The sequence below is a fragment of the Miscanthus floridulus genome, chromosome 17 (genome assembly GCF_019320115.1).
Source record: "Miscanthus floridulus cultivar M001 chromosome 17, ASM1932011v1, whole genome shotgun sequence".
NCBI classification, from domain to species: Eukaryota; Viridiplantae; Streptophyta; class Magnoliopsida; order Poales; family Poaceae; genus Miscanthus; species Miscanthus floridulus.
This window is the reverse complement of record NC_089596.1, coordinates 79,453,026-79,478,714: the sequence shown is the minus strand read 5'-3', so window position 1 is coordinate 79,478,714 and position 25,689 is coordinate 79,453,026. Positions and strand designations below refer to the sequence as shown.

At 44.7% G+C, this 25,689-nt stretch overlaps 3 protein-coding genes across 4 annotated transcripts; 2 read left to right on the top strand and 1 right to left on the bottom strand.

Moving 5' to 3' along the window:
• Positions 1 to 2,183: 2,183 nt before the first annotated feature.
• LOC136516282 (protein root UVB sensitive 6-like) lies at positions 2,184 to 9,144 on the top strand. Its single transcript, XM_066509645.1, has 14 exons — positions 2,184 to 2,628; positions 3,538 to 3,636; positions 3,726 to 3,839; positions 6,332 to 6,403; positions 6,492 to 6,602; positions 6,730 to 6,849; positions 7,010 to 7,111; positions 7,204 to 7,276; positions 7,654 to 7,734; positions 7,817 to 7,881; positions 7,973 to 8,074; positions 8,168 to 8,350; positions 8,474 to 8,699; positions 8,786 to 9,144. The coding sequence occupies exons 1-13, from the start codon at positions 2,272 to 2,274 to the stop codon at positions 8,540 to 8,542; spliced, it is 1,548 nt and encodes a 515-aa protein (XP_066365742.1). The 5' UTR covers positions 2,184 to 2,271; the 3' UTR covers positions 8,543 to 8,699; positions 8,786 to 9,144.
• A 2,378-nt stretch (positions 9,145 to 11,522) lies between these two features.
• Positions 11,523 to 18,596, bottom strand: LOC136517650 (PHD finger protein ALFIN-LIKE 5). 2 transcript variants are annotated; one of them, XM_066511269.1, is made up of 5 exons: positions 17,653 to 18,581; positions 17,518 to 17,550; positions 16,532 to 16,760; positions 12,051 to 12,180; positions 11,523 to 11,986 (listed from the first exon to the last, which is right to left on the bottom strand). In XM_066511269.1, exons 1-5 carry the CDS (start codon positions 17,753 to 17,755, stop codon positions 11,711 to 11,713), a joined length of 771 nt encoding a protein of 256 aa, XP_066367366.1. In that variant the 5' UTR covers positions 17,756 to 18,581; the 3' UTR covers positions 11,523 to 11,710. The 2 variants fall into 2 exon arrangements, with proteins under 2 accessions (XP_066367366.1, XP_066367367.1); XM_066511270.1 differs by lacking the exons at positions 11,523 to 11,986; positions 12,051 to 12,180 and adding an exon at positions 14,279 to 16,451 and having other exon boundaries at positions 17,653 to 18,596.
• A 178-nt stretch (positions 18,597 to 18,774) lies between these two features.
• On the top strand, positions 18,775 to 21,233 carry LOC136517649 (uncharacterized). The gene is made up of 6 exons (XM_066511268.1): positions 18,775 to 19,547; positions 19,686 to 19,797; positions 19,927 to 20,020; positions 20,113 to 20,290; positions 20,370 to 20,439; positions 20,741 to 21,233. The coding sequence occupies exons 1-6, from the start codon at positions 19,213 to 19,215 to the stop codon at positions 21,086 to 21,088; spliced, it is 1,137 nt and encodes a 378-aa protein (XP_066367365.1). The 5' UTR covers positions 18,775 to 19,212; the 3' UTR covers positions 21,089 to 21,233.
• The last annotated feature ends 4,456 nt before the right edge of the window (positions 21,234 to 25,689 follow it).

Below are 25,689 nucleotides of genomic sequence, written 5' to 3'. Positions count from 1 at the left end.
ACACCAAACCCGCCAACAGTATTTTCAGCCATATCTTATAAGCCAAATCAGTCCAAACGAACAGAGCAATGCCGCTTGAGGCGTGTATTTAAATAGTGAATGTCCTTTTTGGCTGTTCTCTTCTTTGTATATAGTGACTGCCTAGGATCTTGCCACCGATGGTATATTGTGGCATTTATAAAAAAGATATATTGTGGCAATTTTTTTTCTTATTTAGTACCCTTCTGTTCTAAATTATAAGACGTTTTGATTTTTATAGATACATAACTTTTATTATGCACTTAGATATACACCATATCTAGATACATAACAAAATCAATGTATCCAGAAAAGTCAAAACGTCTTATAATTTGGAACAAAGGAAGTACAATAATATTGCTTGTTAAAGGGCTCTAAATTTAAGATTATATTTTGTTTCTGACTGGCATAAGCTGATGATACGTATCTGTACGATATCTATTAATGAGGAACCATTGTCTATGAAAATTAGCATATACTCCATCAATTCTAAATTATAAGACATTTTTGGCTTTGTTAGGTATGTTACTTTTATTATGCATCTAGATATAATGTATATATAAGTGCATAACAAAAGTTATGTATTTAAAAATTCCAAAATATTTTATAATTTGGAATGGAGGTAGTAACATGGAAGAGAGCAAAACAATCAATAAATAAATCAGCTAAATAAAATCAAAAGGGAGCAATAGTTTTGAAAAAAGATAAAGAATCTTGTGCAAGTTTTGTTGAATCCGAAGAAGTTTTTGAAAATCCTAGCATTGAAGAGACTATATCTAAGGAAGGAAATCCTTGTCTAAAAACAAAACAAGAAGTGCAAGACAACACACCTTAAACAAGGCAAGAGAAGATGAATGAAACAAAGTCAAGATAACATAGCATGACGCTCAAAAAACTTGTTATTCACTGTCCAACAATATCAAAATCCAAGAAATGGGAATACAAGTTTTAGGAAATCTTGCTGGATTAAAGGGAAAAACAAGGGAGGGTAAATGAACAAGTTCTTAATGAATTTGTGGGATAAAAATAAAAAGATCAAGGTGGAGTTTGAATAAGATTGGCACGTTTTTAATGTAATGGTGGGGATAAAAGGAATAAATCAAATACTTTGGTTCTATTCTAGAACTTGCTTATATGGAGATGTTCGCTTGAGCTGAATTTACGCTACAGCAGCGGTTTTCACCGCGAAGGACTACAGTAAAAAGCTATAGCCACAACACTTACTTTAGTGGTACCGAACACAACTGTTGTGTTTCAAAAATACAACAATTGCTTTCGATAAACACGTTCATCTCTACTAGTCAACTAAATATATCAAAACATATTTCATGGTATCTAAATCAATCTAGTTTGATGTTGTACATATTTATGCATTTTTAAAAAATGGTTGAAGTATAAGAGTTTCTCTTTGAAAAAAAATAACTACAATTTATCTTTTAACTTAAATAAAAACATAAAATACCTCTTAGGTAATGTACTAGGAGCCTGTTCGGTTGGCTGGTTTGTATCGTTGCTAGTTCGTGAAGAAATACTACTTGCTGGTTTATGTGAGACAAAAATACTGTTCCGGTTGAAAATTTACGATTATTTACGACATGCCACAGCCAAACGAATAGGCAGTAGACCCACGAGTCCATTCAAAAGGAGTCAAACATGACAAGCTCCACTCCAAAATGCTCTCTCCCATTTCTCTTTATTACTAGTAGTAGCCTACAAAGTGGAAACTATACGGTGATACGGTGACAAGGCAAGAGTTAAATAAAAAAAGTGTCAGCCAAATAAACCATCCACCTTTTCCCATGAAATTTTATCAAAGAAAAAACCCCTGTGAAACGTGGGCCCGAAATTCCACCTGGCCCCACCTGGCGGTCAAAGCGGGAGCCCGCTGCAGCGCACGGGAAGTTGGGGACCGTCCTCCAGCTGGCACCAGCAGCCGGCCACACGTCCGTCAACCTGTCAACCACTTCCCCCGCCTCCCAACCCCAGCCCATCACGCCGATACATGGGCCCACAGGATCCAGACCCCACTCTGCCAGTCATCAGAAGTACTAAAAAAATATCGTGTCCAGCCCACACGAGTACTCGTAGCTAGTCGCGCGATCTCTTGGCCGCGAGCCGGAGCCTCGGAGAGGTGAGCCGCGTATAAAAGCCTCGTCCATCTCCCCAAGCGGCCGCGCTGCTTCGCTGTCTTTCGGCAACGCCCTTCACCACATCTGAATCTCACTCACCCACCCCCGCGCCCCACCCCTCCGCATGGCGCCGGCGATGGGGCTGAAGCGGTCTGCGGCGGCGGCGGGAGCGGGGGCGGCGGCAGCAGCGCAGACCGTCACGCTGTCCGCGCCGGCCGTGCGGGACGCGGTGCGCGCCGCCGTGCGGGAGGCCGAGGCCACCGCGGCGAAGGCTACCGCCCCGGCCGCCAGGGTCCCGGCGACGGCGGCAGTGCCGGTGGAGATCGCCAGGGACGGGGTGCTGTGCCTGGAGGAGGTCGACGGCAGGAGGTGGAGCTACGTGGTCGACGCCGCCGGCGCCGCGGTCAAGGCCAAGGGAAGGGCGTCCGTCGGCGGCGCCTTCAAGGCCGTCCCGCTCCAGTCCCCGCTCCCACCCGTCGAGGTGAGGCCACCTCCTCCTACCGCCCTGGACCTGCGCTTTTTTTTTTTCTGTCGAATTGCTCTGTGTTTGTTTATACGGGATACTGTGGGTGATGGTTTGCGCTTTTTTCTGTCGAATTGCACTGTGTTTGTTTATACGGGTGAGATGGCGTGGTTTGACAAGGAGGTGATATGGTGTGATTTGACGAGGTTGAAGGATGATGTGTGGATTTATTGGTGTTTTGGTGGTGTTGTGCTGCTGTTTCCTTTGTCGAGAATTTGAGGTTTCGGCAGCAGCAGCAACGGATCAGAATTTACACTTGGATGTTGGATCCGATATGATGTGGATGGATATGCTTGAAACAATTATTTGGTCGGAATTTGGCTCAAGTTAATTGCACTTGTGTCTGGTTGTTTGAGGCGAAGTGTCGAAACTTCAATTATTTCTGTCCAGATTGGATCCGCAACTGCAGGCCTCGTTTTTTATTTCTCGAAAAGAAAAGTTGGGTCTTTTATTTGTTTTGTTGGTTGTCTCGGAGCAATTAATTCAACTTTTTCAGTAAATGTGGTTTGGTATTGAGTCGCCGGTTGGCTTTGAATTCGATTTCCTCAGTTAGGTTTATCATGCATGGCCTACTATGTGATTCAGGATCAACTTGTTCTGACCTCAGGTTATCTATTTAGGGACTTTGCTGCCTTGCTGGTGGAGCAAAGTTGCAATCTTTAGGCAAAGTGACCCTGGTGTCTCGTTGAAGCTAATTGTTTGTTGGATGCCGCTCAATAGCACACTGTTCCTTGTGATTGTGATCTTTTGGTGTTAATTACCTCCTTTGTTTTCAACTACAGAAATACTAGATAAAATGAATGGTCATGATTTAGGATGATGAACTAATATAATGATTCCAATTTCCACATATTTTTATTGCTGCAGGAAATAATGTCCTTTATAAGGTCATATGTTGTGCCCGAAGGCTTTCCAGAAAGTGTCACACCTTCATATGTTCCATACATGACATGGAGAGCAATGAAGGTATATTTTCATTACATTATATTTAGATTCCACGATCTACTGGATAGATGTATTTATTTAATTTTGCCCTTTCTTTTTTCTCTTGTCAGCATTTCTTTGGTGGAGCAATGGGTGTGTTTACAACAAGAACCTTGCTCAACTCTGTTGGAGTCTCCCAAAGCAGGGCTGCATCTGGTGCTGTGGCTATCAACTGGATACTCAAGGTAAAATACTTTTTTTTTTCTTTCTTTATTGAAAAACTGATCAATACAACAACAACAACAACAACAACAACAACAAAACCTTTAAGTCACAAACAAGTTGGGGTAGGCTAGAGTTGAAACCTAGTAGAAGCAAAAGGTTCAGACACGTGAATAGCTGTTTTCCAAGCACTCCTATCTAAGGCTAAGTCTTTGGGTATATTTCATCCTTCCAAGTTTCCTTTTATTACATCTACCCAAGTCAACTTCGGTCTTCCTCTGCCTCCTTTCAAGTCTCCTTTTATTGCCTCTACCCAAGTCAACTTCGGTCTTCCTCTGCCTCTCTTCACGTTACTATCCTGGCTTAGGATTCCACTACGCACTGGTGCCTCTGGAGGTCTCCGTTGGACCTGTCCAAACCATCTCAACTGGTGTTGGACAGGCTTTTCTTCAATTGGTGCTACCCCTAATCTATCATGTATATCATCGTTCCAAACTCGATCCCTTCGTGTATGACCGCAAATCCAACGCAACATATGCATTTCCGCGACACTTATTTGTTGAACATGTCGTCTTTTCGTAGGCCAACATTCTGCACCATACAACATAGCAGGTCTAATCGCCGTCCTATAAAACTTGCCTTTTAGCTTCTGTGATACCTTTTTGTCACATAGGACACCAGATGCTTGGCGCCACTTCATCCACCCTGCTTTGATTCTATGGCTAACATCTTCATCAATATCCCCGTCTCTCTGTAGCATTGATCCTAAATATCGAAAGGTATCCTTCCTAGGCACTACTTGACCTTTCAAACTAATATCTTCCTCCTCCCGAGTAGTAGTGCCGAAGTCACATCTCATATACTCAGTTTTAGTTCTACTGAGTTTAAAACCTTTGGACTCCAAAGTCTCCATCCATAACTCCAGTTTCTGATTCACTCCTGTCCATCACAAAGGCAAACAGATAAGGGCTCAAAGCTGACCCTTGATGTAGTCCTATCCTAATTGGGAAGTCATCCGTGTCTCCATCACTTGTTTGAACACTAATCACAACATTGTTGTATATGTCCTTAATGAGCCCAACGTACTTCGTTGGTACTTCATATTTGTTCAAAGCCCACCATATAACATTCCTTGGTATTTTATCATAAGTCTTTTCCAAGTCAATAAAAACCATGTGTAGGCCCTTCTTCTCCCTATACAGCTGTATAACTTGTCTTATTAAGAAAATGGCTTCTATGTTTGACCTTCCGGGTATGAAACCAAATTGGTTCATTGAGACCCGCGTTATTGCTCTCTCCATAGCTTCATAGTATGGCTCATCAACTTAATTCCCCGGTAATTAGTACAACTTTGAATATCCCCTTCATTCTTGTAGATCGGTACCAATATACTTCGTCTCCACTCGTCAGCCATCTTGTTCGATCGAAAAATATGGCTAAACAGCTTGGTTAGCCATACTATAGCTATGTCCCCGAGGCATCTCCACACCTTGATTGGGATACCATCCGGTCCCATCGCCTTACCTTCTTTCATCGTTTTCAACGTCTCTCTGACCTCAGATTCTTGGATTCTCCACATAAAGCGCCTATTGGTGTCATCAAAAGAGTCATCCAACTGAAAGGTTGTGTCCGTATTCTCACAATTGAACAATTTGTCAAAATACTCTTGCCATCGATGTCGGATCTCATCCTCCTTCATCAAGAGATGCTCTTTTTCATCCTTAATGCACTTAACTTGGTTGGAGTCACTTGTCTTTCTCTCACGAACCCTAGCCATCTTATAAATGTACTTATCTCCTTCCTTCGTACTCAAATGTTGGTAAAGATCCTCGTACGCTCTACCCTTTGCCACACTTACAACTCGCTTTGCAGTCTTCTTTGCCACCTTGTACTTCTCTATGTTGTCCACACTCCTGTCATGGTACAAGCGTCTATAACATTCTTTCTTCTCTTCTCCTTAATAGCCCTTTGGACTTCCTCGTTCCACCACCAAGTATCTTTAGCCTCGCCTCCACTTCCTTTGGCTACTCCACACACCTCTGAGGCCACCTTCCGAATGTTGGTTGCCATCTTCTCCCACATGTTGTTTATGTCCTCTTCTTCCTTTCAAGAGCCTTCTTTGATAACCCTTTCCCTGAATACCTCTGACATCTCCCCTTTTAGTTTCCACCACTTTATTCTTTCAATCTTAGCTTGTTTATCCCTACGGGCACACACCTGAAAACGAAAGTCTGCCACCAAAAGCTTATGTTGAGAAAAAAACTGATCAATAGAGTTTTCTTTTTGTGATATTTATCGAAGTCATGTTCAAAGAGAACAACAAAGCTTGCAATATAGTACCCAAAATAAAGAACACAATGTCTTTAAGATCTATCCAACTATATCTCTAGTACTGTTGATGTCCTTCTTACAGAAAATAGCACTTGTGAACGGTGACTTATTTTAACTAGATTCACCATGTGCAGTTAGCAAAAAAGTACTACTGTCTGATATCTGTATTGTTTTGCTACTACAGGATGGGGCTGGGCGTGTTGGAAAGATGCTTTTTGCCCGCCAAGGGAAGAAATTTGATTATGACCTGAAGCAGGTGCATTTATTAGGTTCAATGTGTGCCCTTCTGCAGTACTTAATTTTCTTTCATGCTAATGACTAGTTGAAATGAAAATTTCCTATAGCTTCGCTTTTCTGGTGATCTCTTGATGGAGTTAGGAGCTGGGATAGAATTAGCTACTGCAGCTTTCCCACAACTTTTCCTACCAATGGCATGCATAGCAAATGTTGTTAAGGTTTGTCCTAGTAATTTGTTGCAACAGGTTCTTGCTATAGTATGTTACTGATATTTTTAACTTGCCTTTACTTGCAAAATGAGTGATGAAATGTACTCTACTTGTTTGATGCATTTGCTCCAATCAGAATGTTGCTGCTGTCACTTCCACCTCTACTCGAACACCAATCTACAAGGCATATGCAAAAGGAGAAAATATCGGTGATGTCACTGCTAAAGGAGAAAGTGTTGGAAACATTGCTGATCTGGTAAGTGTTCATGTTTTTCATTGAACTTACAGCTTTCTTTGCTGCTGCCATTGTGTTATTATCATATTATTATATTATGCTTTCTCAATCGTTCTCATTTTTTTCCTTCTCCGATTTAGTTTTTAAGATTTCTTTTGTTTGTTATTTTTTGTTTGTGAAGTTGGGAACTGGAATGAGCATTCTAATCTCTAAAAGCAATCCATCACTGGTAACTTCATTTGCCGTCTTGTCGTGCGGATATCTTCTCAGTTCATATCATGAGGTACACTTGTAAATCCCTTTAGTGTGTTGCTCTTGTATTTTTTTTTTCTGATAAACTTCCAGGTAACAGCACTAATATTATTTTATAACCAGGTGAGATCTGTTGTACTGAATACCCTGAATAGAGCAAGGTTCACTGTGGCTGTGGATTCTTTCATCAGGACTGGTATGTCAACATATCTTTTTTAGTCTGCGCAAATCAAAATTTTGTACTAGTTCTGCAAAGAGAGATTTTTTTTGTGTGCAAATGCAAGTGTGTTTCAAAGCCAACATAGTAACTAATAAATCTTTAGCGACATTATTCTAAATACACCAGATGTGTTTATGAGAAGGAACTGAAATTGTATCCGTAAATAGTTTGTTAGTTTATGCAATTAAATTTAGAAGATTAGAATTTTAATAGTGAAATTAGCTGAATAATAACAAAGCCTAAAGACTAGTATCTGAAGTATGGAGTTTAAATGAAGGCTAAGTCTTCAGTCGCCAGTTTGCTATTTGCATGTCACCCAGTGCGATATTTATGTCTCCTGTTTTACTGTGCAGGCTATGTACCCTCACTGAAGGATGGAAACTCACAAGAGACAATATTTAATCCACCTTGGCGACATGAGCCAGTCGCAATAGGTTTGCACTCTTAATAATCTTATGCATTCCTGTATGCAGGTACAATGTAGAACCTCTACTAATCAGTTTTGTTCCCTTACAGGATCAAGATTTGGGGAGGCGTTTCAAGAACCTGCTTCGTTTATTGCTATAAAACCTTTGTTCGAGGTACCATCTTATTTTCTCCATCCAGTATGTTTTCCTTCCTTTGGTGTAATCAAAGATCAGTCTGTGAAGTTGCAATGTGGTTTGATTGCAGGATGAGAGGTATATTGTTACATATAACCCGACAAAGGACAAGGTATATGCTTTGCTCAAGGACCAAGCAAAGCCAGATGACATTCTCAAAGCTGCTTTTCATGTAAGTTTTGATTGTATTCTATTCTTTTGTAGGACTCCACTGCTAAAGTTCTTTGCATTTTCTTATCCTCTTCAATTATGTTTTGATTAACAGGCACACGTGTTACTGCATTTTATCAATGCTTCACATGCTAACCTGAATGCACAGAAGCGCATTAACTCCAATCGGTCATACCAGTATAACCCACTGAACATGGACTTCGTACCACACATCGAAGAGTCGTGCAAGATCGTCATGTCATCTTATGGAGTTTTCAAGAAGAAAGCAAGAGAACAGGTAAATATCACTTTGTATGATCACAACCCACCCCTGCACTCTGGCAAACAAAATAACAAATAACATGACAAGACACATGATTTATTCTTTTGTTGTTGTTAATAACCCCTTTTATCCTCACAGGGATGGATAATGTCTGAATCACTTCTTAACCCGGGACGAGCAAGATTGTGTGGAGTAGTACCACAATGATCCAAGTCTTTTTCGTTTTTCACGATGAAGAGGATGAGTTTTCATACAATTGGAGTCCAGCCTTATGTGAGTCAGTGAAACTAACTTAAATCAACAATCAGCTCAAGGACATAAAATGCACCAAATCGTCATGAGCCCAGAAGGAAACTTGAAGCTGGTTAGTTCTCCCACTAGAACACAACGTTTCTACTATTTTACTAAAAATGTGCAGTCACTCTTACCCGCATGATTTTCCATATGCAGGAGCATTAGAATTACTACAGACACCATGAACATGCACTGGGAGGGGGGCGCTGACTCATGAAGGACCAGTGTAGGGACTCCAAATTAATTGCGGAAGACTAACAAACTTTTTGTATATTCTTGCGGAAGACCAACTAACAAACTTTTGTATATTCTTTCGGTATTGTATAATGGAGACGGCTATCCTTCCTAATGTGACCGGACTAAGTGGCCATCGGCTGATTTGTTTTGACTATCAGACAACAATTTCCCTGCTAACCTTGCTGTATCGTGGTTCTCATTTCCCTAATTTGAGGGGCTGTACATGCCAGTTTTCGTAAAGAATAGCTGTGTTTTATGCACATTAAGTTGTTTATTTATGATTTGAGGGCCTGTTTGGAACAAGGGAAATGTTTTCTATTTATGTGTTTTTCTTGTGAAATTAAACTGTTTTTTACGAAATTTTTGCACTATTTCTGTGAAATTCTTGTGTTCCAATCAGGTCCTCAATGTGTAGGGCTAGTGCTCTGCTTTGTTCACGTGTCGTCCATGGTGCTTAGTTACCACGGCTGTTCATATTCAGCTACTTACGGATAGTTTGGCAAGGCTCTGGCTTTGTCTTATCTGAAAACGGCTTTGGCTTTGGCTCCAGTTTAGAAAACAGTTTTGGCTTTCGCTCCAGTGTAGCTGTAGCCCTGTGGCAAAGCGTTTCTTCTGTATTTCGAGAAAAAATAGTAGATATAAAATGTCCGTTGTGTCCCTACTTATCTGACTTGTGTATACGTAAGAGAAATTAAAATGTGTTGTGCTATAAAGGCTCAATTGACGGTGTTGTGTGGCCTGTAACTGGGCTGCCCATTTTTGTCAAACTATTGGCGTGTACATCTTGTTGTATGTTGGTTCTTTTCTCATCCCCTTGAGCAGAGCTTCAGGACAGTACACAATAAAAAAATGCAAGCATATCATAAGCAACACCACAGACCTTCATGAGCCGCACTAGCCATCTCCTCTCAGTCCGGCCACACACATGCAGCTCTTCTCCATGGCGTGCGGGCGTCAGTTCTTGACATTGACCTGCAGGAGAGAAGCTAACCTGGCTGCGGGGCTGTGCGCCCGCGCCGGCCACATCCTGGCCGCCGGGCTGCACGCCTGCGCCAGTCGCGTCCTGGACGCGGCTGCCTACCCGCACCGTCCATGTCCTCCGCGTCCTGCCTAACCGTTGTGCTCGCTCCCAGCGTCGCGCACTCGCGCGTGCAGCCGTGTACCAGCAAAGCATCGAGTTGAAAAGGGCTCTAGCTCCGGGAGCTGTTCTCTCGTTCGCCGTTTGTCTGGCTTCTGCAGAGGCCGGAGCTGAAGCACCGCCAAATGTGCCCTTAGAAATTCTAAGCTTTGATATTTTTTTGTTTGCAGAGCCTTGGAGAGCATACAGTGAGAAACCATAAATAGTGAACGGCTTCAACAACTTTAGTAAGAAACTAGAGATAGAGAACGGCTTCAGTACTCTGAAGAGCTAGCTCCGCTCCCTGTATCCTTTGAGAACATAGAGAGTGAGAAACCATAAACAGAGAATAGGGAATATTTAGATATCACTCCCTCCATTCTCTCTTTTATCATATCAAGATTTAAAATTTAAAATCTTTGCCAAATGATTTAACTAACAATTTTTAATTATTATAATATAAACTTAACACGATTAGATTTGCCATTAAACGGGTTATCTGATTTAAACATCGTGTCATGTTACAATGTGCCTCGTAAAAGAGATTAAAGAGAGGACTTGAAAGAAATTGCTAAAGGAGAGATATAATGTGCTTTGATGCCTAAGAAAGATACATTCCGTTATCTAGGATCAATGCTACAGAATGATGGAGATATCAATGCAGACGTTTGTCATAGGATCAAAGTAGGGTGGATGGAGTGGCGCCAAGCATCTGGCATTCTCTGTGACACGAGGGTACCATAAAAGCTTAAAGGCAAGTTTTATAGAACGGCGATTAGGCCTGCTATGTTGTATGGAGCAGAATGTTGGTCTACGAAAAGACGACGTCTAACAACTGAGTATCACGGAAATGCGTATGTTGCGTTGGATTTGTAGTTATACAAGGATGGACTGAGCTCGGAACGATGATATACGTGACCGTCTAGGAGCAGCACCAATTGAAAAAAAGCTTGTCCAACATCGATTGAGGTGGTTTGGCCATGTCCAAAGGAGACATTCAGAGACATCAGTGCATTGTAGAGTCATAAGTCGAGATATCAATGTGAGTAGAGGTATGAAGACCGGAACTGACATGGGGAGAACCAATAAAAAGAGATTTAAAAGATTGGGATATATCTAGAGATCTTTGTTTGGATAGAAGTGCTTGAAAAACAACTATCGACGTGCCTGAACCGTGACTAGGGGCTCATATTACACCAACTTGTTTGGGACTAAAATGCTTTATCGTTGTTGCAGAGATATAATGTGCTTTAAGAGAGATCGAAGAGAGTACTCTTATTCTTAGCTCAAATTCTTGAACATCCTGTCCTGTGAGTAAACAAAATTGCACAAGTATAATTTTGACATATATTGGTTTGGAACGAAGCAATCGATCATAGGTTCGAGGATCAGAACCAAACCATGGTCAGTCAAAATTTGAAACACCTAGCCCATTGCGAAAACTCGAGTTCAACTGGAACTAGACTAGCGATGTAGAAACGGTCAGTTAAGTCCTTAGTCCAAAAACGTCCATCACACGTCTGCAAGACTGCCTGGTACTACAACAACAACCGCTTATAAAACATTAAACACAATTAAGCCCGAGCAACAAGTGCTGCCAAGGGCAACCGAGTGAATCAACAGCGTTCATTCGAAATGAAAAGCAATTCTACAAGCTAGACAGCGGCATATATCTGTAGACATCAATGATTTGGTGCTTCACTCCAGGGTCACACCAGGGCTTGACGCTAGGCTCTTGCCCTCTTGTTGCTGCAATCTGGGCATTTGTAGTGCTTGATGTGCTCGGCACGTGCAGGCGTGATCTTGACACACTTCCCATGGTACCACCGCTCACAACTATCACAACAGATCCAGAATTCGTCCTTGCCGTCATTTGTTCCACAGGATCCACATAAGGTGTTATCACGCTCTTCCTCTTCTTCATATTCTTCACCACTCTCATCATCATCCTTGGGGGGCGCTGCCACTTTTGTCGCCTTCAAATGAGACTCAGGTCTTGATGTCTGAAACAGAAAACCATCAGTGATGAAAATACTGAAGGGCAGCACGATAAGTGTCTAAACTTACCATTTTTGAAATTGGTTTGTTGCTTTTGCTGGTACTATTGGGGCCCTTCTCCTTGTTTTGTTTCTTGGCAACCCCAGTCACTACTTCAAATATCGTGGGCAAGTTATTTATCATGTTGAAGAGTCGCCGCCTGTTAAAAGAGAACAGCAAACCACACATTTTCAAATATCCATAGAAGCATAAACCTGTTTATTCTATGCAAAAGTAATAATCTGAATACTCCGAACTGGTGAAGATAGCAGTATCAGAATCCACTAAACATAATGTTTTTGTTGTTCACTGAAGCCTTAGCTTGACCAAATCCTTGTAAGGCACCCCCGTAAGGAAAAACCTATCAGATCCCTTTTTCTATCAGTTGGTTACTTCTACCCCTTGTCCCTAGTGTATGTCCGCATCCATGTATTTTCCTGAAGTCATGTAATCACCAACACATACTCCATTGTAGTAGGGCAAAAAGGGAGACGTTCATTCTGGTCAGCCTACCAATCCACCCAGTTGATAACAACTAGCTACAGTTGTTCAAGTGGTCAATTATTAGCTTCTCTAACAAAAACAGATTTGTAGAATGAATGCCCTCACCGAATATACTCCATAACTAAAGCAAAGGGTTCATAAAAAGAATGGTCTAAGGTTATGACCAAAACCATAATACTTGGAGTTGAGCAGGGAACTTAAAAAATAATCAATAGTGAAAATGCATTGCATGAACAATGTAACAAGCATAACGAAGAATATTCCAATCATCTTTACATTTATTCTGTCTGTTTTCTATAGATGCGTAAAGTTTAAGTTACTTTCAGTCACTTGCTACTGAGTCTTCATCAAGATCTTGGCAAAAGCTGAAAATATGTGATGTTTAGTGTTTTCCGTCCAAATGAGACTCATCAAATATTCATCAAGCAGTTTGAGATACTTTCATTTTTCCAACTAGCATGTTGCTCAATTATAAAACCATCTGCAATAGTTCACAACCAAGTGAAGCTAAAGAACCAAGATGTTAAGGAGACATCACAAATATGATTCTAAAGTACAGCAACAACCAAAGAGCTGCAAACCTGGAAATACACACTTTCCACAGTACTTGTTACTTGTGAGATGTCAGAAAGGGAATAGCTTCATTTCAACCAAGAGTCTCCTCCTTTTCTTTACAAATGATAATTTTTAAATAAAATAAAGTCCGCTAGCAACAAACTTTTAGCTACAAGTTTTATGTCATTAAAGTGTCATGAAGAGTGTGCAGTGCCGCTATGAGTTATGCTAGACAATGAGTCAAACCCAGAACTCAATCCTTGTCTACATTGAGCTCCAACGGTGGAACTAATTTAGTGAGTCATTTCATCCCCCAGAATGCCACAAAATCAGTACCTTACCTCTCTGTATCAATTTAATAGCTAACTTAGAACTTTCCAATATGCAACTTTGAGTGTCAGATGTGCTTGATATATCCATCCCATATCCATATCAATTATCTAACTTTGAGTATTCGGATTCAGATACGGAATGGATATTGAATGTCTCGATTCAGATACAGATTAGCATCTGAACCCCTTTGGTCCGACGGTTCCATTTGCACCCCTACCTATGCCTACCACCTAAATGGTGATCAGGGCCTACGAACGCTAAATGGTTAGGCGGTATGGTGGTTACGCAAGTTTGATCAACTTTGGCTACTATTTGGTTGCCACCACAAAGTGTGGCAATATTCTCTTCTAGTAAATAGGTCCCACGCGTCCATGACCCAAAAAAATGTGACAAGATTCTCTAAGGCTTAAGGTGTGGCAATATTTTGAGCACCTAACATTGGGCAAGTGTGGCAACCTGTGGCAGGGAACCAAACATGCCCCTAGTAGGATTTAGGCAGGCTAGGTGGCTAAAAGGAAGAAATAAAAAATGGACTACATAGGAATATAATGAACTAATAATGGATGTAACCACAGAACTGTGGCAATCAAATGTATTCCTCCAGTCCCTGCCTTATTCTCTCCCCAAGTATGAGATCAGAACAGGCGTCCAACGTTCTTCCGATTTCAAAGAACAAAACCACATAAACATACATAAGGCTAAGTTTTGAAATTTATAAGAACTCGCAGCATTAGCAGATAACATGAAGTGATTCCACAAGAAGAGGATTGAAAGAGCTCCACCTTTTAGCCAAAGTGTGAGGCCTCCTGACCATCATGCTCCCGAGCCTCTGTGCCACTGCAGGTCAGTCGCTGCCCCACCTGCAATGTGGGCAGCAGCACTCAACTATCGTGGTTCCTAGCTCCAGAGACTTATGTGACACCATGTGCATTCGCCTAACCCGGCAGCCTGCTGGTGTGACTCTAGGAACTAATCCAAAGCCAGATCTACCATGCCTGTTTTTAGATGTACACGACTGGATTTAGGAAGAGGAAAAGGGGTCAGATTGATTCTAGGCTTTGGCTTGACTGCTTGAGTGAAGGTGACTTCAGGAAGAGTGAAAGTTTGCGAGGGGAAGACAGTGACGCTTTGTTCTAGAGCGCTTCAACCGATTTGATGGGTCCAGCCCGTCTTGACGCATTCCATGTAAAAATATTTCTAGTGGTTTGGCTAGGCTGGGCCTAGGATGGATGGACTGAGTGGGTTGCATGGCCCTACCAAGACTCCAGTACAAGATATTTTAAGCAAAAGAGATGTGTTGGGAGACTAAGGAGAGGCCACTGAAACAAGGAGATCACTTAAGGCGGTCTACTAAGAGCATCTCCAAGAGTACCCAAGATTTTCTTCCCAAAAACATGGAGTTTTGCAACTCCCAAAAAGGTATTGGGAGGAATAAAGAAGCCCATCTCCAAGAGTACCCCTCGGAGATTCCCTTTCGTCATGATCAGACCCCTCGGGGGTATAGCCGTGAGATTTGATGGGTCGGAAAAGGTCTTTTCCTGATTTCAACCCCTACGGGGGTCTGTCGTTCTGCGACCGTGCGTTCGGTCTCCGTGCGAGTCCAACTTTCCTCGAGCCCTCACCCGTGGCAGGGGTCCGGTCGAGGGTCGGCTCGTCTTTGTGATCGTCTTCCCTCAAGCGTTTTTTCTGATAAAAACGGAGGGGCTGAGCCGTGCCATGATTTTCCTCTATGGACGAATCATGGTGCTTGGTGAGCTGTTAACGGGCTGGTCCGAGTGGGGCCCCGACATCCTGTTCGCGGGGATCCGGCTTGGGTCAGCTGGTGACCGACTCCAGATTCTCAGCGGTCAATCCATATAGTTCTCGGGTCTGTTCGACCGGCCCCGAGGGCTCTCTACCTTTCTTCGAGAAAAAACCATGGATTGTATCCGGCCGAGACTCGAATGTGGGCCAGGATGCCCGCAGCGCTCGTGCGCCTAGGTACTGGCCGCTAGCGAGCCTATCCCTTTCCACCCCTCACTCTAAAAGTGTCCGGGGCGGTTGTCGAACCCATCGGTGGGCCAACCTTCGAACTCCCTTAAGTCTAGATGGGCCGTAGGAGTGTTTTCAGTTCCGTATCCCTCTTACCTGTGATGGGTCGTGGCCCGTTTGGGGAGGCGAAACGTCCGGCGAGTTTTCCGAGGGGACGGCCATGGGTTGCGTGCGTGCGCCCCGCGGTCAGACGTGGTGACAGGTCGTGGCAGGCGCGGAGATCTAGACGGGCAGTTGATTTCCTCTCACCCGTCGCCCCTATAAAACCAAAGGGTTAGCCCTCCGGGTTCCATACGTTGCATCCTTGCCTCCGCAGCCACGCCGCCGCCGCCATCGCTTAGGTTTCCTGCCTCCGCTTCTCCGCCGTCGTTGAGCTCGCATCCATCCGCCCCCACCTCCAATGGATCCGTGGTGCCGTTCCAACATCACCTTCCAGTGCATGGAGGGCATTGATGGGATAAGTCTCTGTGGTCATTGTGGGGCTGCAGCAGTCCTTGTGGGGCTGGTCTTGCTGGCCAGCATCTTAACTGGACAGCAGCATGGGACTGGACAGCAGCACTGCCCAGCATCTTGACTGGAGACTGGACAGCAGCAGCGCTTGACTGGACAGCAGCTTCAGCAGCTTAGAGGCATCTTAGGACAGCATCTTAGAGGCATCTTAGGACAGCATCTTAGAGGACAGCATATTAGGATCTTAGACTAGCATCTTAGACTAGCATCCTGCTGATGACAGGGTCGGCATAGCCCTCATGTGGTATTCCACTGCTCCTTAACCCACATCCCGGCAGATGCCTGAGTCGTTTCGGGGACCAACTCAGGTGAGCCCGTGGCCCCGGGGTCGGGCGAGGCGGAGCATGGACCCAAGGGTCGGACGAGGCGGAGCCCGCGGCCTCGAGGTCGGGCGAGGCGGAGCTAGCGCGCCTGGGGATCGGTTGGAGCTGTAGTCGCGCTCTTGACTGCTCGGATGAATCAATGTTGATAGTCATTAGCTCCTCCTCTTCGGGTATCCTAGTATTGGTCCCCGACACATAGATATATAAATTTCTTTTTCAAGGAAACTGAAAAGTTCCAGAGCCTGGAATCGTTACCTGGCCTCTTTGTCAAACCCAAACCGGGCCGCAAAGTAGAATGCAACAGCTAGTAACCAGGAATCACTGTGGACTGCAACTAGCGCCAACCAATCCTTCTCATTCATGCCATCCCTAGCAAAGTTTATACCCAAAGCTGGTTCAGGGATCTCCGGAGGCACTTCCTCTGCTGGCAAAGTTACTTCCCATGTTTCGTTGGGGTAGCCATAAAGGCACAAGTTTTCCTTTTCTGAAAAAACCCCGAATTAGTATAGATACAAAGGACCGATGTTTTGTATTACTTGTAATTTACTCAGTGAAGTGCAAGGTGCAAGCAGAAAGTGCTAGGCTTAAAAAGAAAAGGCTACATGGTTGCAGTAAAATACAAGATAAATGAAACAAGCTCACACTCCTAAAAATACAAGATAAATGAAACAAGCTCACACTCCTAAACCAGTCCTATGGCACAATTGGCACAAAAAATTGGTTCGCTGGCTTCACTAAAACAAAGAGTAACTAACTCTAAGATAGGTCATGAGTCACATAACTCATGACCCTATGTTGCATTTATGGAATATGGTAGAAACAGAAAAAAAAAACAGCAAAGAGACAACAACCGTGGCTACTTTTGAGTATAGAATCCCAGCACCTAAACCTGGAACTTCCCATAAATTCCTACATTTTCCAGTGTAGCATCAATGGCAAACACGAGTCAAAAGTTGAGCTAACCAACGCATGAACAATAAAATCCTCACGAATTCGAGGATTCCATCCAACCTTTCGCCCAATCTACAATTGCAATCGCTCACTAGTCACCACACTCCAAACCATTACATCATCAACAACTGAAACCACAGCAGACCAGTACTAGGTTCCCATTTCCACACCAGCAAATGCCAAATTTAGCTTCGGGACACCAAGCAGGGGCGACGGAACGTCCGAACCCTAGCAACCAAGTGACTGTCGGCGGCCCCAACCCTACGACCGAGGAGATCGAGCGGACTCACCGGGGTCGCACAGCTGGTAGAACTTCTCCACATCTGCGCAAACCACCAAACCAAGCAACACGTCAGCACCGGCGAAGCCGCCCGCCAGATAGGCAGGCGAAATCCGGAACCAAGGAGCGAGCGACGGTAGCATACCGTTGGTGAGGGCCTTGATCATGCCCGCGCGGCGGCCGCGGAAGTCGCGGAAGACCTCCTCCGCGGTACGGGCGGAGTAGTGCGCGCCGGCGCCGGGGTCCATTTAGGGTTCCGGCGAGGAGGCGGCGGCGGCGGCGGAGACGAAGGCAGGAGGGGGCGCAGGCAAGGGGCGGGAGGAGACGACCGAGACAGGAGACACGGCCGCAGACCAAGGAGGGGTGAGGTTTTATTTTGAGAGAAAGTTGTGGTCATTTCCGGGAGATTTTCTCTCTCTTTTTTTATTTTCCCAAGTGACTGGCTATACCATCATACCTCTTTGTTTTACTTGTATTTCACGGAATAAAGTGGCCGTTTCACAAAAAGAACAACACAGCACAAAGAAAAACCGATAAAACATTTTTTTCTTACTTTAAAAACTACTACTATATGGGATCTAATAAAGTATTTAAGGTCTCAATCAACCTTACCGTTGTTCATAGGGGGGAAAAGGCACACAATTGTTAAGGTCTAGTAGCTTTTTACTGCGTTTGAGACTACAGACTACGGCTACGAATCATTGCCTCAAAAGATAGCTCTATCTTTTTTATATATAAAAAGAAGATAATTGACTTGAACTCCTAACGGTAGCAAGGGAGGCACGAGGTCATTGGCCAGTATATGGCTTTGTTCGTTGATTGGTTTTCGGCCTGATAACCCCGGTTGGTGCTGATTTGTTATGAGAGAAAAACAATATTTGTTGGTTGATAAGCTCTGACTGAAATCAACAAGCGAACAGATTGTATAGTTCTACGTGACACCAATAGCAATTGCCACATCCATAAAAAAATTAGTTTGTAAAAGAAAAAGCTTCTCCTGGCTAAGATCTCCATGAATTTAAGACCTGATGACTGGTCTATAAATATTACTCTACTCTCTAATCTCCACGAAGAATGTCATTTTCACTTCTCAAAAAATTAAACATTTACAATTTTAACCAAATATAAATAAAAATATATTAATATTTTTAGTGTATAATTAATATCATTAGACGAGTCATTGAATATATTTTCACAATAAATTTATTTAAAGATATAAATATTAATAATAGTTTATACAAATCTAGTCAAAATTTTAAAATTTGACCGTGAACCTCATAATGACACTCTTTTTAAGATGGAGTGAATAGATCTTTTGTTTTTTCAAAACACTAATGACGTGGCACTAGCAAATACTCAGTGGAATAAGTTTGAGATCAGCATTACAATGAATTCGATGTGTTTCGAGAAGCAAGCACCCTTTGAAAGCTAATTAACCTCACAGAGCCATGTAACAAAAAAATGGTGGTCAAGAAACTACAATTAACAAGGCGGAAGGGGAAGACGTTTTTCCCCTGTACTCTCGAAAGAAAGAAAATAAAGAAAAGGAAAATCTAAACCGTACAAAAAAACAGAAGCTCAACACAGTCGCCGCCGGACAACCACCGGACGCCGGTCGTGCCAAGGAAAGCAGACCGTAAAAAAAAAGAAAAAAAAGAAAGAAAAAGGCACACCCGCGACGACCACTGAGCCGAGCGGGGTGGATATGGCAGCACTTGCCGCCCACCACCACCGCCACTCCTTCTCCTCCGTCGCTGCTCCAACTCCAACACTTCGCCGACGCCACCGTTTCTCGTCGCTCCCTTTCTCCGCGCGGCCCTCTTCCCATGGCAGTTTCAGCTCCCGAGCCGCGACCCGCGTCCTCACGCGCGCCGGCCCACCCGCCGCGACAACGGCGTCGTCGTTGTCGCTGGAGGAGCTGCGCCGGGGCTGCTCCACCTGGACGTGGCGAGGGATGCGCGTGAACTACCTCGCCAGAGGGCAGGGCCCGCCCGTCCTGCTCGTCCACGGCTTCGGCGCCTCCGTCGCGCACTGGCGCAGGTGAGCCGGCCTTGTCCCCGTCCGCCCCTTGGTCTTAATTTTCCTGACGAAATCTGAGCTCATCGCGCGATCGGTGGTGCACGCGCGCCATGTGCTCGACCTTGGGCAGAGATCACTAATTGATCAACTCGTCGGTAGGAACATTGGGGTGTTGTCTGAATCCTACACCGTCTACGCGATCGATTTACTGGGGTTCGGTGCCTCGGACAAGCCTGCTGGATTTTCTTACACGATGGAGACATGGGCTGAGGCAAGTGTGCTTTCAATCTGATATATCTGAGATCTGACATTTGAACTGAGTTGCTCTCATAACATTTGCTCAAGAAAATCTAGATTGATGATTTCGAAAATACAATGGCGTATGCGTTGTCTCAAGCAGCTGATACTGGATTTCTTGGAGGAGGTGGTCAGGAGGCCCACGGTGCTCGTCGGCAACTCTGTTGGAAGCCTTGCATGCGTCATTGCTGCCTCAGGTTCCAATCAGCCAACGCCTGTAAATTCTCTTTCTGCAAACTACTAGCTCGGTAGTTATGATATTCAGTTTGCTCCTGCTAATGATGGGCAGAGTCCAGCAGAGAAGTCGTTCGGGGGCTTGTTCTGCTGAACTGCGCCGGCGGCATGAACAACAAGGCGATCGTCGACGACTGGAGGATCAAGCTGCTGCTGCCTCTGCTCTGGCTGATTGACTTCCTGCTGAAACAACGGCCGATAGCATCAGCACTCTTTAACCGCGTCAAAAACAGGCATGCCGGTCTGCAGACTTCTCTCTGATAGTCTGATCTGGCCTGTTGATGATGTTCTGTGACAATTTGTGTTGAACAGGGACAATCTGAAGGATATCTTGCTCTCTGTTTACGGGAACAAAGATGCTGTGGACGACGAATTAGTTGAGGTAAGGCACCTATCTCAAAATGTTTGGTCTGCTAGGTCTGTTTGTGCAAGAATTCCCCACTGAACCTGTGACAAGAAATTGACGCCGCTCCATTCACCCCTGCTGGTATCCCAATAAGGCTCCTTCTTAAAGCGCAAAGCTTTAGGGCTGTCTAGGCATCCGAGTGTTGAGTTTTTTTTTAATAAGGCTCACATGTCTTTGTAAAAAAAAATCCAGAGGTCAATGCAAAGTGACCACTGAACCGTTTATTTCTGAATCTTCCTTTTCTTTTCTAAAAAAAAATATGTACACGCACACGCAGATCATAAGCGGACCGGCTGACACGGAGGGCGCCCTGGACGCGTTCGTGTCGACGGTGACGGGCCCGCCGGGGCCGAGCCCGATAGCGCTGATGCCGCGGCTGGGCGACCTGCCCGTGCTGGTGCTGTGGGGCCAACGGGACCCCTTCACCCCGATCGACGGGCCCGTGGGGAAGTTCTTCTCGAAGCTGCCGTCGGAGCTCCCCAACGTGACGCTCTACATGCTGGAGGGCGTGGGCCACTGCCCGCACGACGACCGGCCGGACCTCGTCCACGACAGGCTGCTCCCGTGGCTGGAAGCCCTCCCGCCGCCCGCGGCCGGCGCGGTGACGACGTCAACGACGGTTTAGCCGCGCATCGGTCGGGTCGACCGAATGGGACATGGCCGATGGATCAATGGATGTACTGTAAATGTAAAATTGTAAATGCATGCAAGCATCTGTAGGAGTATTTGCCTATTCGGCTCTGAGACATGTAGTGAAACGAATTTCTGTATTTTCTCTTACTAAAACACCACACCACAGAGAGACAGCGAGACTGAGATCTGCCAGAGACAGCTTTGCTCAGACAGAGAAAGAGCGTGTTATGTCCAGAGTCCAGGCCGGTGCTCTTTGTAATCTGTAAGGAGTATTGGACAAACGGCCCAATGTGGATTCAGTCGATGGGCTCTTTTCCGCACGGGAGAACCCATGTTCGTCCCCCGCTTGGTCCATCCATGCTGGGAGTTGGGGTTTTGCTGATCGGAACTGCTAGCGCGGAAGTCACGCTCTGACGCCCGCCCGCACGCCTGCGTGCTTTATGTGACTATGTGAGGTCCATATCGCTCTGTTTCCCGCGTAGTTTTGATCTGCGCCGGCTCTCATTTCTCGTGCCCGTCGCTCGCGCTCCTCCGCTCCCACACGCATACCAGCAGCTGAAAAGCAGGTTTACAACATTCAAACACCAGATATACTTTTACAATATTCTGATAAAATATTTGTAGCATACATCTAAAACAGATGAAACATTTAGGACATACATCATTGTCCAGTTGTGCAACATCTCGATCTACTTTTCAAACGTCCAGATGCAACACTTGCAACATGCAAAACAAGACAGATGAAACACCTGAGACATGCGTTTGAAACACTTGCAAGATACGTGCACAAAAAGAACATATGAAACATTGGGGATAGACACTGACAACATACGTGTACAAATATTGCAACATATGCAACATCACGATCTAGTGTTGCAACATCCACATGAAACACTTGCAACATCCAGCTAAAACATCTGAAACACTTGAAACATACTCTTGCAACATATCTAAAAAAACGTCTATAAACACTCGAAACACAGTATCCCGTGTGGCCATGACCTACATGGTGGGAAACTGCGGTGACGCAGACCTCCCCTTCCTGCTGATGACACGGGGTGGATGAGGGCGCAAGCCTCCCCTGCTTCCCCTTTCGCGACGCATAAGGTGGATCAGCGCGGCGCTGGATGGTGCACGCCCACACGCCCCCGCCATGCCCGCTGTTGGAGGGAGAGGAGACGCTGCCAGATCTAGGGAGGGCATCGCCGGCTAGGGGAGGGGAGGGTCAGCGGCGTGCTGAGTGGGGGGAGGGGACGCCATGGAGGCCACCGGGCTTGAGGGAAGACACACGTGGAGGAGGGGTGCCGCTGGATCCATGTGGGGAGGGAAGGAGAGGAGAGGAGAGGAGGATGATATGGCAGTCGCATCGGTGATTTTTTTTTTTCGAAGAATGGAGACATCGGGCTGCGGTTAGGAATTTGTGGACGAGTGGTTACGAACCATATGTGGACGGGGCGGTGCGCCAGTGCAGGTAGGATCTGTTTGAGAGCGGATGACTCGGGCGGGGTCTGTCGGTCCAGCCTTGATGGGCCAAGGTAACAATATTGGCCTCGTTCAGCTGGTATGATATTTGACTGGTTCGGCTTATTTTTTCATCTAGAATAATATTTTTTTCTCACAACATTTTAGCCAGAACAGTATCTTGTTCTTTCGGTCAGTTTCAGCTCAGCTAACAGGGCCATTGACCCGTTGGCAGCTGCGAAGACCTAAGACCACCGATGAGAATCAGCAACCGATACTGACACCAAACACCAAAGAGACCGAGAGTTTTGTTCGATCCTCGGTTGTGGGGGAAAAGGTGCCCAGCCCAGTCTTCGATCTAGAGACTAGAGTAGACTCCTTTTTCCCTTGTTCAAAAAAGTAAGGATCTAGAGACGCTGACCACCACACCACACGGTCGCATTCACCGTTTTCAAACTAGCGAAAAGTAAAAGCATTTTATATATACTTAGGACTCAGCACCAGCACCAGCACCGTCCTCTGGATGCCGGCTTCCACTGCGTGCAGCTAATGGATGGCATCTTTCCACGGCCAGGAGCAATACGTGGAGGTCCACGCACGCCCCTCCACGCCGGCTGGGGAGGAAGAGTCAACCCCACAAGTCAGCTGATGGCCCACGTCAACCAACAAGGGCCATGCACGTATGGACGTCGTACGTCAAACGGGGAGACCACAGACGACACCATGCAATTTGTTATCAGATCAGTGGGGCAGTATCTAGTAAGTGGAGGACCGCCGGCGGTGGCGGTGGCGGCGAGAACGGCCTCACCGCCGGCATTAAGTGCCAGTTATGGGATCATCAGCACGGCCCTCCGGCCGGCCGGTTGATCCGTCGCCGATCATGCATGGAGACAGCTGGGGGAGCTAGTACTAGTACGTAGTAGTAACTGAAATAGAGGCAAATAGAAGCTATTTCACATTTATATGCAACGCATCATGTACCCACCTCACCGATGGAATTGAATGTATCCTCCTGTATATTATGGTTTTGCTGGAGCATACTACCTACGTTTTATTTTATCTGACGCACATACGTATCAAGATTTAAACTTTAAAAACTTTAACCAATAATTAGACTAATAATTTTTAATTTTTATAATACAAACTTTATATGATTAGATTTATAAAAAAATTATACTATCCAATGATTATAAGTTTATAAGCATAAATAATATAATATAATATAATATAATATAAAGCAAATGAATGATCAAAGTATAATCTAGGAGACTGTGTCATTCTAACTTGTACCAGATAAAATGGAACAGAGGGAGTGAAAGTGCAATCAAGCCTTAATTATGGGTTTTTGTGATAATGACCACGCAATTAGAGAACTAATAAAATTTATCGAGATAACAAACAGGGAATCTATATTTAAGGATGCTACACGAAACGGAGGAGCTCCCAATTATAAATATAGATGGTTTGAAACTCAAATGATGCTTAAATTCTTTTATATATTGAATTTGAGTATAGTAAAAGCCGTACTATAAAGGGGGCACATTGCTTAAAGCTAATATGTGCTACCAAGTACTCAAACAACCACATGCATCCATAGATTTACAGCCAAGACAGTCCACTTCACTATTACCCTTGCTGTCTTGCGTGGTGCGGCACTGCCGCACTTGAAGAGAGGCTCTCCTGACACCTTGGTCGCGGGCTTCGGCTCGCTCGACCCCAAGGTCGCGGGATCCGGCTCTCCCGACCCCTTGGTTGCGGGCTTCGGCTCGCTCGACCCCAAGGTCGCGGGATCCGGCTCTCCCGACCCCTTGGTTGCGGGCTCCGGCTCGCTCGACCCTAAGGTCGTAGGATCTGGCTGTAACAGAACTGACCAATTATACGAAATTAAGTAAGAAAATCATCCACGAGAGCAGACGATTTAGCAAACTTAAGCCCGTATAACCCGGTAGTCCGTGAAATCACGAAGGATTTCAAACCAACTTCCATTCCAACCAAGATCGTAATAAGTTTAGCGGTCACCATCACATAATACATAAAAGTTTGCATCTCAGATACATCAAAGTTTAAACATAGTTATTACAAAACGAGTTCAAATAAAAGTAGCGGAAGCCATTTGTTCAAACCACACACACTCACACGGAGTTCAAATACAGTGCCAGCTAGTGATCATCTCCAACAAAAGCATCAGACGAGACGTAAGGAATGACCATGCCCATGGTCCTAAGCATCATCCATCACAGGATAAAGGCAATTGATACAGTAGCCGTAATACATCTGCCCATCTGCAACAAGTGGGAATAAAACCCTGAGTACGAGAAGGTACTCAGCTAGACTTACCCGACATAACCGAAAATAAGTGACACCAAGGATTATGAAGAGCTTTATAGTAGGGTAGCTGACTCATATGCAAAAAGAAACATTTTTAGCATTTCAAGACCATTTTTAAAAGCATTATTGTCAAGTTAATTGTTATTAACCTGTCGACTAGATTTGCATCTATACTAGAGCAAACATGTGATTAAGCAGATAATGATAACCAATGATCATTAAACAACTTCCATAATGTCATATTCATTATAACTGTCCAAGTGTTCCATCAACATTACTACGATGAAGTCACTCAAGTCAAGTGCTCACTATCCAGGAGCGTTGGCGATTCGAATCAATTTCTAACCAGCTGGTGATTTATTCCTTACACAAACCTCACTCACCCGCTAAAGTGAGATATTGATCACCGAGTCAACTATCCAGGAATCTCGAGTTTGCCAGGAACCACATGTACCCGGGGGCCGACCGACTGCACTTTGGTCTTATCATCTCGCCCTCGTGTCCTACCACACCTGCTCCCGCACAGTGCGCTGCGGGCAATCTACTCGGCCCGAATAATCTCCCAGCTTCGCGGTCGGAAGGTACTTTATCCGGCCAGCTAAATGTAAGGCATGTGTTCAATATGACTCGAGGCCCAACAACGGCCGGTCCTTAATCGACACAGACGGAAAGCACTACAGTCCAAAACTCTGTAAGTCTCCGTCCGGTCTCAACTTCATTTAACACTTAGTTATACCATGACTTCATAGTCATCCAAGCAGATCCAGGTAACCACCTATAGCTCGCAGGTGACAGAAAATCACC

What these genes read in the sequence shown, in the direction of transcription:
- LOC136516282 (XM_066509645.1), top strand. Translation starts at nt 2,272, where the DNA reads ATGGCGCCGGCGATGGGGCTGAAGCGGTCTGCGGCGGCGGCGGGAGCG. An exon ending in TTGATTATGACCTGAAGCAG is followed by an intron (nt 6,404 to 6,491) that starts GTGCATTTATTA and finishes AATTTCCTATAG; the next exon opens with CTTCGCTTTTCTGGTGATCT. An exon ending in TTCTCAAAGCTGCTTTTCAT is followed by an intron (nt 8,075 to 8,167) that starts GTAAGTTTTGAT and finishes TTTGATTAACAG; the next exon opens with GCACACGTGTTACTGCATTT.
- LOC136517650 (XM_066511269.1), bottom strand. Translation starts at nt 17,755, where the DNA reads ATGGACCCCGGCGCCGGCGCGCACTACTCCGCCCGTACCGCGGAGGAG. An exon ending in GATCAAGGCCCTCACCAACG is followed by an intron (nt 17,551 to 17,652) that starts GTATGCTACCGT and finishes TGGTTTGCGCAG; the next exon opens with ATGTGGAGAAGTTCTACCAG. An exon ending in CTACCAGCTGTGCGACCCCG is followed by an intron (nt 16,761 to 17,517) that starts GTGAGTCCGCTC and finishes GGGTTTTTTCAG; the next exon opens with AAAAGGAAAACTTGTGCCTT.
- LOC136517649 (XM_066511268.1), top strand. Translation starts at nt 19,213, where the DNA reads ATGGCAGCACTTGCCGCCCACCACCACCGCCACTCCTTCTCCTCCGTC. An exon ending in TCCGTCGCGCACTGGCGCAG is followed by an intron (nt 19,548 to 19,685) that starts GTGAGCCGGCCT and finishes ACTCGTCGGTAG; the next exon opens with GAACATTGGGGTGTTGTCTG. An exon ending in CGATGGAGACATGGGCTGAG is followed by an intron (nt 19,798 to 19,926) that starts GCAAGTGTGCTT and finishes TGTCTCAAGCAG; the next exon opens with CTGATACTGGATTTCTTGGA.